General features: G+C 60.0%; 1 protein-coding gene across 1 annotated transcript in view; it reads left to right on the top strand.

The window, feature by feature from the left end:
- Nucleotides 1-7,404, top strand: part of PPP1R37 (protein phosphatase 1 regulatory subunit 37) — a 37,153-nt gene extending 29,749 nt beyond the window's left edge. The window contains exons 2-13 of the mRNA XM_043437950.1: nt 279-376; nt 1,401-1,446; nt 1,725-1,825; nt 2,156-2,275; nt 2,468-2,618; nt 2,710-2,865; nt 4,193-4,305; nt 4,940-5,081; nt 5,167-5,333; nt 5,434-6,154; nt 6,472-6,562; nt 6,655-7,404. Of these exons, the coding sequence (XP_043293885.1) occupies nt 279-376; nt 1,401-1,446; nt 1,725-1,825; nt 2,156-2,275; nt 2,468-2,618; nt 2,710-2,865; nt 4,193-4,305; nt 4,940-5,081; nt 5,167-5,333; nt 5,434-6,154; nt 6,472-6,554 (1,898 nt within the window). The 3' untranslated portion in view covers nt 6,555-6,562; nt 6,655-7,404. The remainder of the gene's footprint in view (nt 1-278; nt 377-1,400; nt 1,447-1,724; nt 1,826-2,155; nt 2,276-2,467; nt 2,619-2,709; nt 2,866-4,192; nt 4,306-4,939; nt 5,082-5,166; nt 5,334-5,433; nt 6,155-6,471; nt 6,563-6,654) is intronic.
- Nucleotides 7,405-11,276: the final 3,872 nt, after the last annotated feature.

Below are 11,276 nucleotides of genomic sequence, written 5' to 3' on the forward strand. Positions count from 1 at the left end.
TAGAAAAATGGTGTGGTATTAGTTGTATGATGTTTTATGTGAAGGTGTTTGGGGAGCTTTGGGTAGGTGTGGGAGGATGGGGTAACTTGGCTTGGGGGCACCGGGAGACACATCCCCAGAGTAGCAGTCACAGCAAGGGCCTCAACAGCAGGACTGAACTCAATGGGTTGTTGGAAGGAGGTTGAGAGGGGAGAGGGGTGGCAGAGGCCAGTGGGTGGGATGGGTGAATGAGGCCCAGGGTGTGGAGAGTCACCTGCCTGGGTCTTCTCTGCCTGCAGCCCAGAATGTGACCGTGGACGAGATCATTGGCGCCTACAAGCAGGCTTGCCAGAAGCTGAACTGCAGACAGATACCCAAGCTCCTCAGGCAGCTCCAGGTATGCCAGGTGACTGGGGGTGGGGGTGGTCCCTGGGGTGAAGCTGCCCTCCCTGTGCCCACCAGCACCCTCTGGGCCCGTGGTGCCTGCCCCAAGCAAGAGAGGGTACACGAAACACTCCCCTTCCCCAGCCTAGCCGGCCAGCCAAAGGCCAGTGTAAATATGTCTTTGAAAATCCTCTCTTAAGTGGTAAAACCAGTCAGGCTCTTCATGAATACTTAAACAGTACAGAATTACATAAAGTAGGAAATTACTCGTCAAGAATTATCCGCTCTCCAAATAAGTTCTCTTCCCCAGGGGAAAAGCCATGTATATGAAATTTAAAAGTCTGAATGACAAAAATAATGTATATTCTCTCTTTAAAAAAGTTCAAATACTGCATGTATAAAAAGCAAGCTGTTTCTCACTTCTTGCCCAAGTCCCATTCCCAGGAGTGCCCCCTGGTGGCAGCTTGGGGTTTTCACCTTCTAGACTGTGCTTTTATAAATGGAGGAGTCACTGTCCAGAGGTGTGTAGACACGTGGGCAGGTTCTGTTTTTTGTATGACTAAGGCCTTGCTGTGGGGCTTCTCTGGTGGTTCAGCCCATAAAGAATCTACCTGCAATGTGGGAGACCCAGGTTTGATCCCTGGGTCGAGAAGATCCTCTGGAGAAGGGAATGGCAACCCACTCCAGTATTCTTGCCTGGAGAATCCCCATGGACAGAGGAGCCTGGCGTGCTACAGTCTATGGGATCACAAAGAATTGGACACGACTGAGTGACTCACACACACACACACACGGCTTTGCTGTACCTCTGGCCTGCTCGCCCCTAGTCATCATTCGCAGGTGTCTTCCCTGTCGCCCGTCCACCCTGGTCATGTTGGTAGAGCACTGCCTCAGTGCCTTCCCTCTGGACGGATCATTCCAGAATGTTCCAGGATTGCTTGTTTCAGAGCCCTGGCTGCCCCACTGTTAGGGACAGACAACCTGACAGCCTGGTCAAGGTCTTCCTGCCTTGACCACTGTCCGCTCTGCTTTCCCAGGAGTGCACGGACCTCGGGCACCGCATCGACTGTCTGGATCTGAAAGGTGTGTGTCTGGAAGGGGCTGGGGGCCCTTGGGTGGTGGGCAAAGCTGGGGCCTCCCTGGAGGTGGCCGAGGGCAGGCGGGGCTGGGCCAGAGAGAGGTGTGGGCGTCCCCGGAGGTGAAACAGGCGCCTCGAGCCGTGGGGAGGAGTGGGGGTCTTTCCTCCCTGGGTTGGCCGGGAGCCTGTGTTTCCACCCAGCGCCCCGCCCCACACCTGGTGCACATGCGTAGAGATGCGCGCATAGATGCGCCTGCGCACATGGCGCTCCTTCTCGTCCCAGGTGAGAAGCTTGACTACAAGACCTGCGAGGCCCTGGAAGAGGTCTTCAAGAGGTTGCAATTCAAGGTCGTGGATCTGGAACAGACGAACCTAGACGAAGATGTGAGCAGCCCGCCACCACCCATCCCCACGCCCTGAGCTCCCTGCCCCTTAGAGGTCTGGGAGGACAGAGGCTGGGCGGGGCCTCTCGAGGAGCAAGATCAGGGAGACGGCCAGAGTGGCCAGAGTGGGGCGGTGGGGTTGGACTCTGGCAAGGGCCCCCAGAAACGGTCTCATAGACTCACCCCAAAGATGGGGGCTTCCTAAGCAGGGGGGAGACATGGGGAAGCAGGCCTGAGCGGAGGCGTATGGCCTTCGGGAGCCTAGTGCCTCAGCCCCTGCCTCCTGCCTTTCCCGGGCGGCCATGACCCAAGCCCCGCTGTCTCTGCCCAGGGTGCCTCAGCCCTCTTCGACATGATCGAGTACTATGAGTCGGCCACCCACCTCAACATCTCCTTCAACAAGCACATCGGCACCCGGGGCTGGCAGGCTGCCGCCCACATGATGCGCAAGGTGGGCACCTCCCGCCCGCAGCCTCTCCTTGTAGGGCCTGGTTCCACAGCCCTTCCCTCACCAGCCAGTGTCCCCCGCTGTACAACCAGGTGGCCCTGCTGCCCATGAAGCTGTTGGGATATGGGGGGCGGGGGGCCAAGGCGGGGAGGGCGGGGCCAGCCTGACCCCGCCCCTCACGCACCTGCCTCGCAGACAAGCTGCCTGCAGTACCTGGACGCCCGCAACACACCCCTGCTGGACCACTCGGCGCCCTTCGTGGCGCGCGCCCTGCGCATCCGCAGCAGCCTAGCGGTGCTGCACCTGGAGAGCGCCAGCCTGTCGGGGCGGCCCCTCATGCTGCTTGGTGAGCCCCGGGGCGGCGCGCTGCTGGGCTCGGACTGTTGGCCGGGTCCCCCAGGCCTTGCCGGTCACAACCCTCTACCCCTCTCCCCCAGCCACGGCCCTGAAGATGAACATGACTCTGCGGGAGCTGTACCTTGCCGACAACAAGCTCAACGGCCTGCAGGACTCCGCCCAGCTCGGCAACCTGCTCAAGTTCAACTGCTCCCTACAGATCCTGGATCTCCGCAACAACCACGTGCTGGACTCAGGTGGGTATGTGGTCTGCACCCCACCCCGCTCCAGTCCCCCAGCACCCACCGTGTGGCCAGCCAGTCCCTCCTGGTGCTGCTGACACAGGGGTGGCCAGGACAGTCCCAGCCCTCCCCTCCTGGTGACGGCTCAGATGGGGCTGGGCTGTGGGAGCCCCAGGGTCTGGCCCCGACTCAGGATGAGGGAGGAGCTCAGAAAGAGGGAACAGCTCAACTGTTCCTTCAGGGTGAGGTGCAGTATTGACCACGTGGTTGATGTTGGGATAAAGGATCAACCGGAAGATGTTTAAGGTGTGCAGTGCAGGCAGGGACCTCTGGGTGGTGATGAGGAGGCAGGGCTGGAGCCAGCCATTTAAACAGCCTAGGGAAGAATCCAGGCAGAGAATACCAAGTGCCGAGACCCTGAGGTGGGAAGGACCTTATGCGTGCATATTCAGTCATTTCAGTCATGTCCTACTCCTTATGACCCCATGGACTATAGCTAGCCAGGCTCCTCTGTCCATGGGATTCTCTAGGCAAGAATACTAGAATGGGTTGCCATGCCATTCTCCAGAGGATCTTCCTGACCCAGGGATCGAACCCCCATCTCCTGCATTGCAGGCAGATTGTTTTATTGCTTGAACCACCAGGAAAGCCTGGGAAAGAGCTTAGATGTTAGATATCTGGGGGGAAGAGCCCCAGTGAGCCTGAAGGTGAGTGAGCAGTGAAGAGGGACTAGTCACAGGGCCTTGTCAGCAGGAGGAATTTGATTTCATCCTGGTTCACTGTCGAGCAGAGTCCCTTGGCCTCTGTGAGGACAGGGTTCCTGGGGAGGGAGGTGCAGGATGGGGCAGCAAGTCCAGCGCCTTCCTCCAGGGCATCTGGCCCCAGACACCACGGATACTGAGCACCTACCACATTCAGGGCCTCTTGGCTCCTGGTTCACAGCTGTGAGTGAGGCAGAAGTGTCTGCCTCAGGAGAGACAAAGCCAAAATACATTAATAATGTCTGTTAGATGGTGAGACATGCCCTGAGGAGAAACAAAGCCATGATGGGAGACAGAGCTGTCTGCTGAGGGTAGGCTGGCCAGGACTGTCCTGTGAGCGGGTGAGATTTGAGTGAAGATCTGAGGCAGGTGGAGGAGTCCTTCATCTACTTACCCAGAGGAAGAATGATCTCTGGCATTGGGAAGCTGTGTGTGCCAGGTCCCAAGTAGTGGGGCCAGAGCCTGTGGGGCTGGGCAGGCTGGGGTGGGGGTTTCTGAGCACTCGCAGGGTGGCTCCCGGGCCAGCATCCCCTGGGGAGAGTCCCCAGCCACAGACAAGACTTGCCCACGGGCCTCCCCAGGTCTGGCCTACATCTGCGAGGGCCTCAAGGAGCAGAGGAAGGGGCTGGCGACCCTGGTGCTGTGGAACAACCAGCTCACGCACACGGGCATGGCTTTCCTGGGCATGACGCTGGTGAGTCGGCTGGAGAGGGAGGGGGCAGTGTGGCCCCTCCAGCACCTCCCCCACCCCCTTCCCCCTCTTCCGCGGTCCCGGCTCATCCTGCCAGTTGGGGAACCTGCCCTCTCCCTCCAGCCCTGCTTGGTCTCTGCTCCGGCTCCTGCTCCCTCTTTCTCTGAGGAGGGTAGCCCTTCCTTCATTGCTTCTCCACACCCAGCACCACAGACTAGTACAAGACAGTGCCTTGTGCCAGGGGAAAACGTTTTGCATAGAAAGTTAGCATCCCTGGAAGTCTTCAGTAAGTCTTGAATCTCTTCATCACATGGTATTCAAAGCAAGCCCACAGGGTACAAGGACTCAGACCCAGGTTAAGAATTACCCACAGCCAGACCTGTGCCCAGAGCCCTCAAGAGGCTGGCGAGGTCAGAGGGTGGGCCTGGGGCCATGGGGTGCAGCGCCTGGCTGGACACTCGGAGGGCTGGGGAGTGGACGGGCAGCTGGCACTTGGGAGATTTCTGCGTACCTGAGGGATTCGGCCCGAAGCAGGAAGGTGCTGGTCCTCGGACTGGGGGCCCTGCCAAGGACAGCCTGCCTCTTTCCTGACTGGCCTCCTGGGCCTTTCCTGGCTCTCGTGTGCCAACCCCTCCAGCCGCACACACACAGCCTGGAGACGCTGAACCTGGGCCACAACCCCATCGGGAACGAGGGCGTGCGGAACCTCAAGAATGGCCTCATCAGCAACCGCAGCGTGCTGCGCCTCGGCCTGGCCTCCACCAAGCTCACGTGCGAGGGTAGGGTGCGGGGGATGGCGGGGCCAGGCTGGGGGGCGGCCAGCGGGTGTGGGCCCGTGGCCAGCCCCTGCGGTCCCCCTCCCAGGCGCGGTGGCAGTGGCGGAGTTCATCGCCGAGAGCCCCCGCCTCCTGAGACTGGACCTTCGGGAGAACGAGATCAAGACGGGCGGGCTCATGGCGCTGTCGTTGGCCCTCAAGGTGAACCACTCCCTGCTGCGCCTGGACCTCGACCGTGAGCCCAAGAAGGAGGCGGTGAGCGGGCTCTTCCCTGACGGCAGGTGGGGGTTGGGCCGGGGACCCGCTGCTGGCAGGCCACCCAGAGCCCGAGCCCGGCCTGCTCCTCCGCCTGCAGGTGAAGAGCTTCATCGAGACGCAGAAGGCGCTGCTCGCTGAGATCCAGAACGGCTGCAAGCGCAACTTCGTGCTGGCGCGGGAGCGGGAGGAGAAGGAGCAGCGGCTACAGCTGTCGGCCTCCATGCCCGAGATCACCGTCACTGAGCCCCAGCCTGACGATGAGCCGCGGGAGCAGCCCGCCGCCGAGGCGCAGGAGAACGGGGCGCCGGACCCCAGCCCCGGGCCGGACTCAGACTCAGACTCAGACTCTGAGGGGGAGGACGGGGACGAGGCGGATGGGGAGAGGGCTGAGGCCCCCTGCCCCGCCCTGGTTCCCCCCACGGACTCCCCGGGCCCTGGGGACAGGAGCCCCCCAGGCTGCCCCTCCTCCCCCGCCGAGCAGCGCATCTCTGTGTCCAGCCCGGGCTGGGGCCACAAAGTCTTTGTGGTGACCCGGGTGGAGAGCCCACCCGAGAGGGCAGAGCCGCCCGCGCCCCCCGCCCCTCCTGGCCCTGCGTCCCCCCCCGCCTCAGCCTCCCCGCCGCCCGCACCTTTCCCGACGCCCACTGAAGCCGCCGGCACTCCGGACCCTGGACCGCCTGAGCCCCAGCCACCGCCGGAGCCGCCCCAGGTGGGGCCATCGTTGCCCAATGGCCTGAAGCCCGAGTTCGCCCTCGCACTGCCCCCAGAGCCGCCCCCGGGGCCTGAGGCCAAGGTGGGCAGCTGTGGCCTGGAACACGGTGAGAGGCGCCCTGGGGCTGGGTGGCGGGGCCCCTGGGTGCTGCATGTGACCCTGGGGGAGCATCCGCCCGTGGGGTGCCTCAGTTTCCCCTTGATGGGGACAAGTGGGACTGGGTTCTCGGTTCCCCCCTTACTCCCTTGGGTCCCTGGGAGCCCCTTGGGGGTGGGGCATGTCAGATCTGCTGACTGGAGTCTGAGGGTCTCGGGGTCACAGTGGACCTGTGCTCCCCTGTGAGTCTGGCTCAGGCAGGGCTACTGCCCCCAGCCCTCCCACCTGACTGGAGGCCGCCCACCCTTCTCCCCCGACGCCCCACAGAGCTGAGCTGCTCCAAGAATGAGAAGGAGCTTGAAGAGCTGCTTCTGGAAGCCAGTCAGGAATCTGGGCAGGAGACACTGTGACACTTTAGGTGCGGTGTGGGCCGGGGGCACAGGGGGCCGGGGGAGCCAGCGACAGAGCCCCGGCTCTGATAGGCCCCCCGCCCCTTCTCTCCTCTCTCAGCTCCCTTTTACCCGTCGGTCTTCGAAGAGCTGAGGACAGAGCCATGAGAATCTGCTCACCCTCACCCCCAGCCTTCCTGAGGCCCGGGACACCAGGGGGTGGGGGCCTTCCTGGGACCCCCGCCCACGCCCACACACAGCAACACTACACGGGGTGCAGGAGCTACAGGAGTGGCCCTCCCCGCCCTGACTGAAGCACTTCTATTTATGTCGACACTCGAAGACTCTGGGCTGGGGGTGGAAGGGAGGAGGAAGTGGATGCGGTCTCCAAGGTCATCGGGGTCATGAGGCCCCGGTGCCTCTTCCCAGGGGCCCATTTGGCCAGGCTTGCCCCATCGAGGGCAGGAGTCCTAGGTGGTGGCGGGATGGCCCCCAGGGCCCCGGGTGCGGGGCCAGGCCGGAGGCACGGCTTGGGAGGGGTGGTGAGCGTTGGTGGTGGTGGTGGTTGGACTTGGCGGAGCAGCCCCAGGCAGGGTGAGGGGCCTGGGCTGGGGTGGGTGGGGGGAGACGGGAGCCGAGATCAGAGCTTTCTTTATCTTAAGTGCAATAAATCTTTCAGGGAGCTGGGGCGGGGAGCAGCCAGGGCTTGGAGAACCTGCTGTCCGGCCACGTGAGGCTGCGCCCTGAGAGGCACTACAACCCGGGTTGGGGGGCGCGGGGGAGGGGGGCGCAGAGGGCAGGGGAGGGGCTGCTCCTGTCGGTGCAACTCTGTTCACACCTTTTCTAATAAACCGGAGCTGGGTTCCCCATTTGCCTGCTCTCTGCTTGCCCTGATCCTGGGTCTCCGCTGTGGGGGCTCTGGGCAGGGGGAGGGGGAGGGCAGGGGCGCGACAGGTCCTGACTGTGGAGCATCCATGGGGATGTGTGGAGGCCATCCCGGAGGAGAGCCCCAAGGCGCGACAGGCAGGAGCTGGGTCTTCCCACCACAGCCGCCACCCCGGCGCCCCTTCCTCACAGGAGCCCAGGCTTCTCTGTGTCTGACAGCCGGTTCGTCCCTGCTTCCACTCCCCTCTCTTCCGAGGAAATACGTTTCAAATACCTCCCAGCTTCAGGTCCAGCTCGGGTTCAGAGGTCATTGCTCTGCCCGGTCAGACTCTGTGCGCCCCCATGGACTGTAGCCCCCGCAGGCTCCTCTGTCCATGGGACTTCCCAGGCAAGAATACCTGAGTGGGTTGCCATTCCCTTCTCCAGGACTCTTCCTGACCCAGGGATTGAACCTGGGTCTGTTGCATTGCAGGCAGGTTCTTTACCGCCTGAGCCACCAAGGAAGTAGACAGCAGCCCAGCCCCGTGAGCCCTAGACGTCCTGGCAGGAGAACACCCCGCCCCCGGAGCCCGGCTGGTCGCCTGGTCACTGCCCACAGGCACTGAGCTGTGGCTGGAGGGCTGTTGGGCACTTATTTCTGGGAAATCTGGGTCTCACCTTTCAGAAAAGGTGAGAACCACTTAAGGGGAAGGCCTTTGCACCTACTCCTTTCCTGTGTGGGAGGCCAGCTCAGGAGGCCGCATCTCAGGAAGAGATGCGGTGAAAAGATGATGAGAATCACAGCATCGATGACTAGGAGCCCCTTCCGTTCCTATGCAAACTGCCCCAGTTGCCAGGGCGACTGAGATGAACACCTTGAGCCACCAACCACTACGGTGTCCTAACAGTCCTTAGGACTGGGACTTAGTCCCCTTGGCTGGGACTCCCTCTCATTTGGGCAAAGGGCTGGGGGATGCCATGCACATTGGTCACCGGGGAGACACCCACAGAGTGTCCAGGTTCCGGGCTGTGGGCAGCAGCATCCTCTGACTGGTACAGCTGTGAGGGTGGGGGACAAGCCCCTCCAGGCTGCCCTGCCTCCAGCCCCCCTTCCTAGAGAGACCCAGGAGTGCCAGCTTTGTTTCAAAGTGCTGAGAAACCACAGTCTTTTGCCAAGTTGGAGTATTGTCAGTACAGCCCCCTAAAAATCTCAGTAGGTCTTTGGTGAAATTTAGCCATTGCCCAGGAGTCAACCCCGGTGGGGGCTTTTGGCCCTTGCAGCAGTGTTGGGTGCTCACCCATCCCCTTTGCTGTCTGCCTCCACCTCCAGGCCAGGTGATTAACAGGCTGGGCTGAGGGGGACGTGTGGGGAAGGAGCCTCTGCCTCATGGGGTGCCTGGGAACGTCTGGAGTCCTCTTGCCAGCCTTGTCCCTGCCCTTCCTTCAGCTTGTGGTGAGGAATTAAGCCTTTCCAACTGTTGATTCAGGGTTGAATTGTGAGCCTCACCCACACCTCGGATGGGACTTTAGAAATAGGGTCTTTATCGAGGTATTCAAGTTAAAATGAGGTTGTAGGATGGGCCCTGATCCAATACGAAAAGGGGGAGTTTGGAGACAGAGACAGATGTGCTCACAGGGAAGATATAAAGACACCAAAGGCCTTGTGAGGATGGAGGACTTGTGATGCAACCACAAGGCAAGGATGCCAAAAGCTGGAAGAGGCGAGGAAGGGTTCCCTTTCCAGGTTTCTGAGGGAGTATGGCCCTGACAACTCCTTGATTTTGGACTTCTGACTTCCAGAACTGTAAGGAAATAAATCTCTGCTGTTCTAAGCTACTCAATTCGTAGGATTTAGTTATAGCAGCCCCAGGAGACTAGTAGACCAGCTCTGCGGGGCTCCTGATTTTCTGACTTTTAGGAGTCTTGGATCTTAAAGGTAGATCCCTTTGGCCAAGGGTATTTTGTTGTTTTATTTAAAGGCCACGTGTCTCAGCTTAAGGGATCTTAGTTCCTTGACCAGAGATCAAACCTTGGCCCTCAGCAATGAGCCTCAGAGCCCTAACCACTGGACCACCAGGGAAGTCCCTGGCCAAGTACCTCTTTCCTTTGCCTTCAGCCACGCAAGCATCACCCAAGCTTGTTGTGAACACACGAATCCTTTAAGACAGCTTGACATTGTACCAAATCTTAAAAGATCTCAATGCCCTAACACGGGAGATGTTTATTTTCATGCACGTGGGCGTTGCAGGTGGCAGACAACTGTTCTCCATGAAGTGACTCTTGGAAGCCAGGACCCTGCCCTCTGGTGGCTCTGCCATAGGTCCTCAGGAGACCCTGCGTCCAGCAGGCAGGCGGGGGAGGAGAGCGGAGAAAAGGCAATCCTGACTCTTAAGTCGTTGTCACGATGGGAAGAGACACACACTTTCACTCCCTTCTAGGTACCAGTTCCCAGCAAAAGCCCCACACTACAGAGGACCTGTGAATGCCGGGGGACAGGGAGCCATCTTGGCCACACCCAGCCCCTCTGATATCCTCTTTTGGTTTGGTTTTTTGACGTTTTTTTAGTCTCCGAAAGCTCTATAGTTTTGCCAGACTCATGGCCAGAATCTAAGATAAAATTGGGCGACAGTTTGACCACTGCTGCACACCCTGTTACAGGCTGCAGCTTCCTCCTGGGGCCTGGGGGTGAGGCGGTCCTCAGTCCTACTCCTGATTTCCAACCGAGTCTACAGGTGAGTTCTGCCTCCCCAGCACCCTGGTCCTGGGGCCAGTTTGTCTGCAGCCTAGACTCTGCCCAAGTCAAGTGGGCTGAGGAAGCAGAAGGGAAGGGAAGCATGCTGCCTACAGCAGTACATCCACGGAGACACCCATCTAAAGTGTCACGAGGACCATGTCTCTCCCCGCAGTGGCTTCTCTTTTTTTTTTTTTTTTAATTAAGTCACTATATATATTTATTTATTTATTTATTTATTTTTGGTCTTTTTTTTTTTTTTTTTATTAGTTGGAGGCTAATTACTTCACAAGTGGCTTCTCTTGAGCAGGCTCTCCCCCTACTGTTGGAAAGCATCTCAGCACGTCCGGGTTTATGCCACTAGCTCAGCCTTGCCAGGACTGCCAGTGCTTCAGTCCTGGCAGCTCCTTTCAAGTCACAGGCTGATTCTCTGCCCCATCAATAACATTGAAGAAGTTATTGGCCAGGGGTGTTGGGGTGCTGCACCCAACCTTGGAGATATGGCATGAGGGCAGTACCCCCAACTAGGCTGCATGGCCTGGGGGTGGGTGTCTTCACAGAGCTCCTGGCTCCCTCTGGGATGGTCCTCTTGGCTCTCAGGGTCCTGGCTCAGAAGTCACACCCACCCCCGCCCCCCAGCCACTGAACTGGGCCAGGCACACCATAGGCCTCAGCTTGTAGCTCTTTGACCAATGAGAACCGGGAAGCTGCCCAGAGGAGTGGCGCTCCCACCCTAGGTCTCTGTCCCTGAGATGGAAAGGAAGGTGATGAGGCAGGATGGTGGAGGCCGGCCCTAGGAGGCCCCCCACTTTGCCTCCATGTGCCCCATCTCTGCACCTCCACTTCCCTGTCCTCCTCAAGGGACTCATCCGGTGGCCCTGGAATGATCCATAAGGCAGGCATCCTCCCTGGACAGTTACTTGTCCGGGGGAGGCAGTGCTACCAGCTCCTCCAGACTGCAGTGCCAGTGAAGCCAAATTAACCCATTATGCCAGGGGAGGAGCCACCCTGGGAGGGGAGCAGCCTGCTGAGGTCACTGGGGACACCGCCCTCGGAAATGCCAGCTCCTGCCCTGCCCACGGAGGGGCAAGCTCAGGTGTGGGGACAGGGATCTGGATCCCCTGAGGCCTGGGTGTGCCCCACTGAGT

The sequence above is a fragment of the Cervus canadensis genome, chromosome 18, assembly GCF_019320065.1.
Source record: "Cervus canadensis isolate Bull #8, Minnesota chromosome 18, ASM1932006v1, whole genome shotgun sequence".
In the NCBI taxonomy this organism is placed as follows: domain Eukaryota; kingdom Metazoa; phylum Chordata; class Mammalia; order Artiodactyla; family Cervidae; genus Cervus; species Cervus canadensis.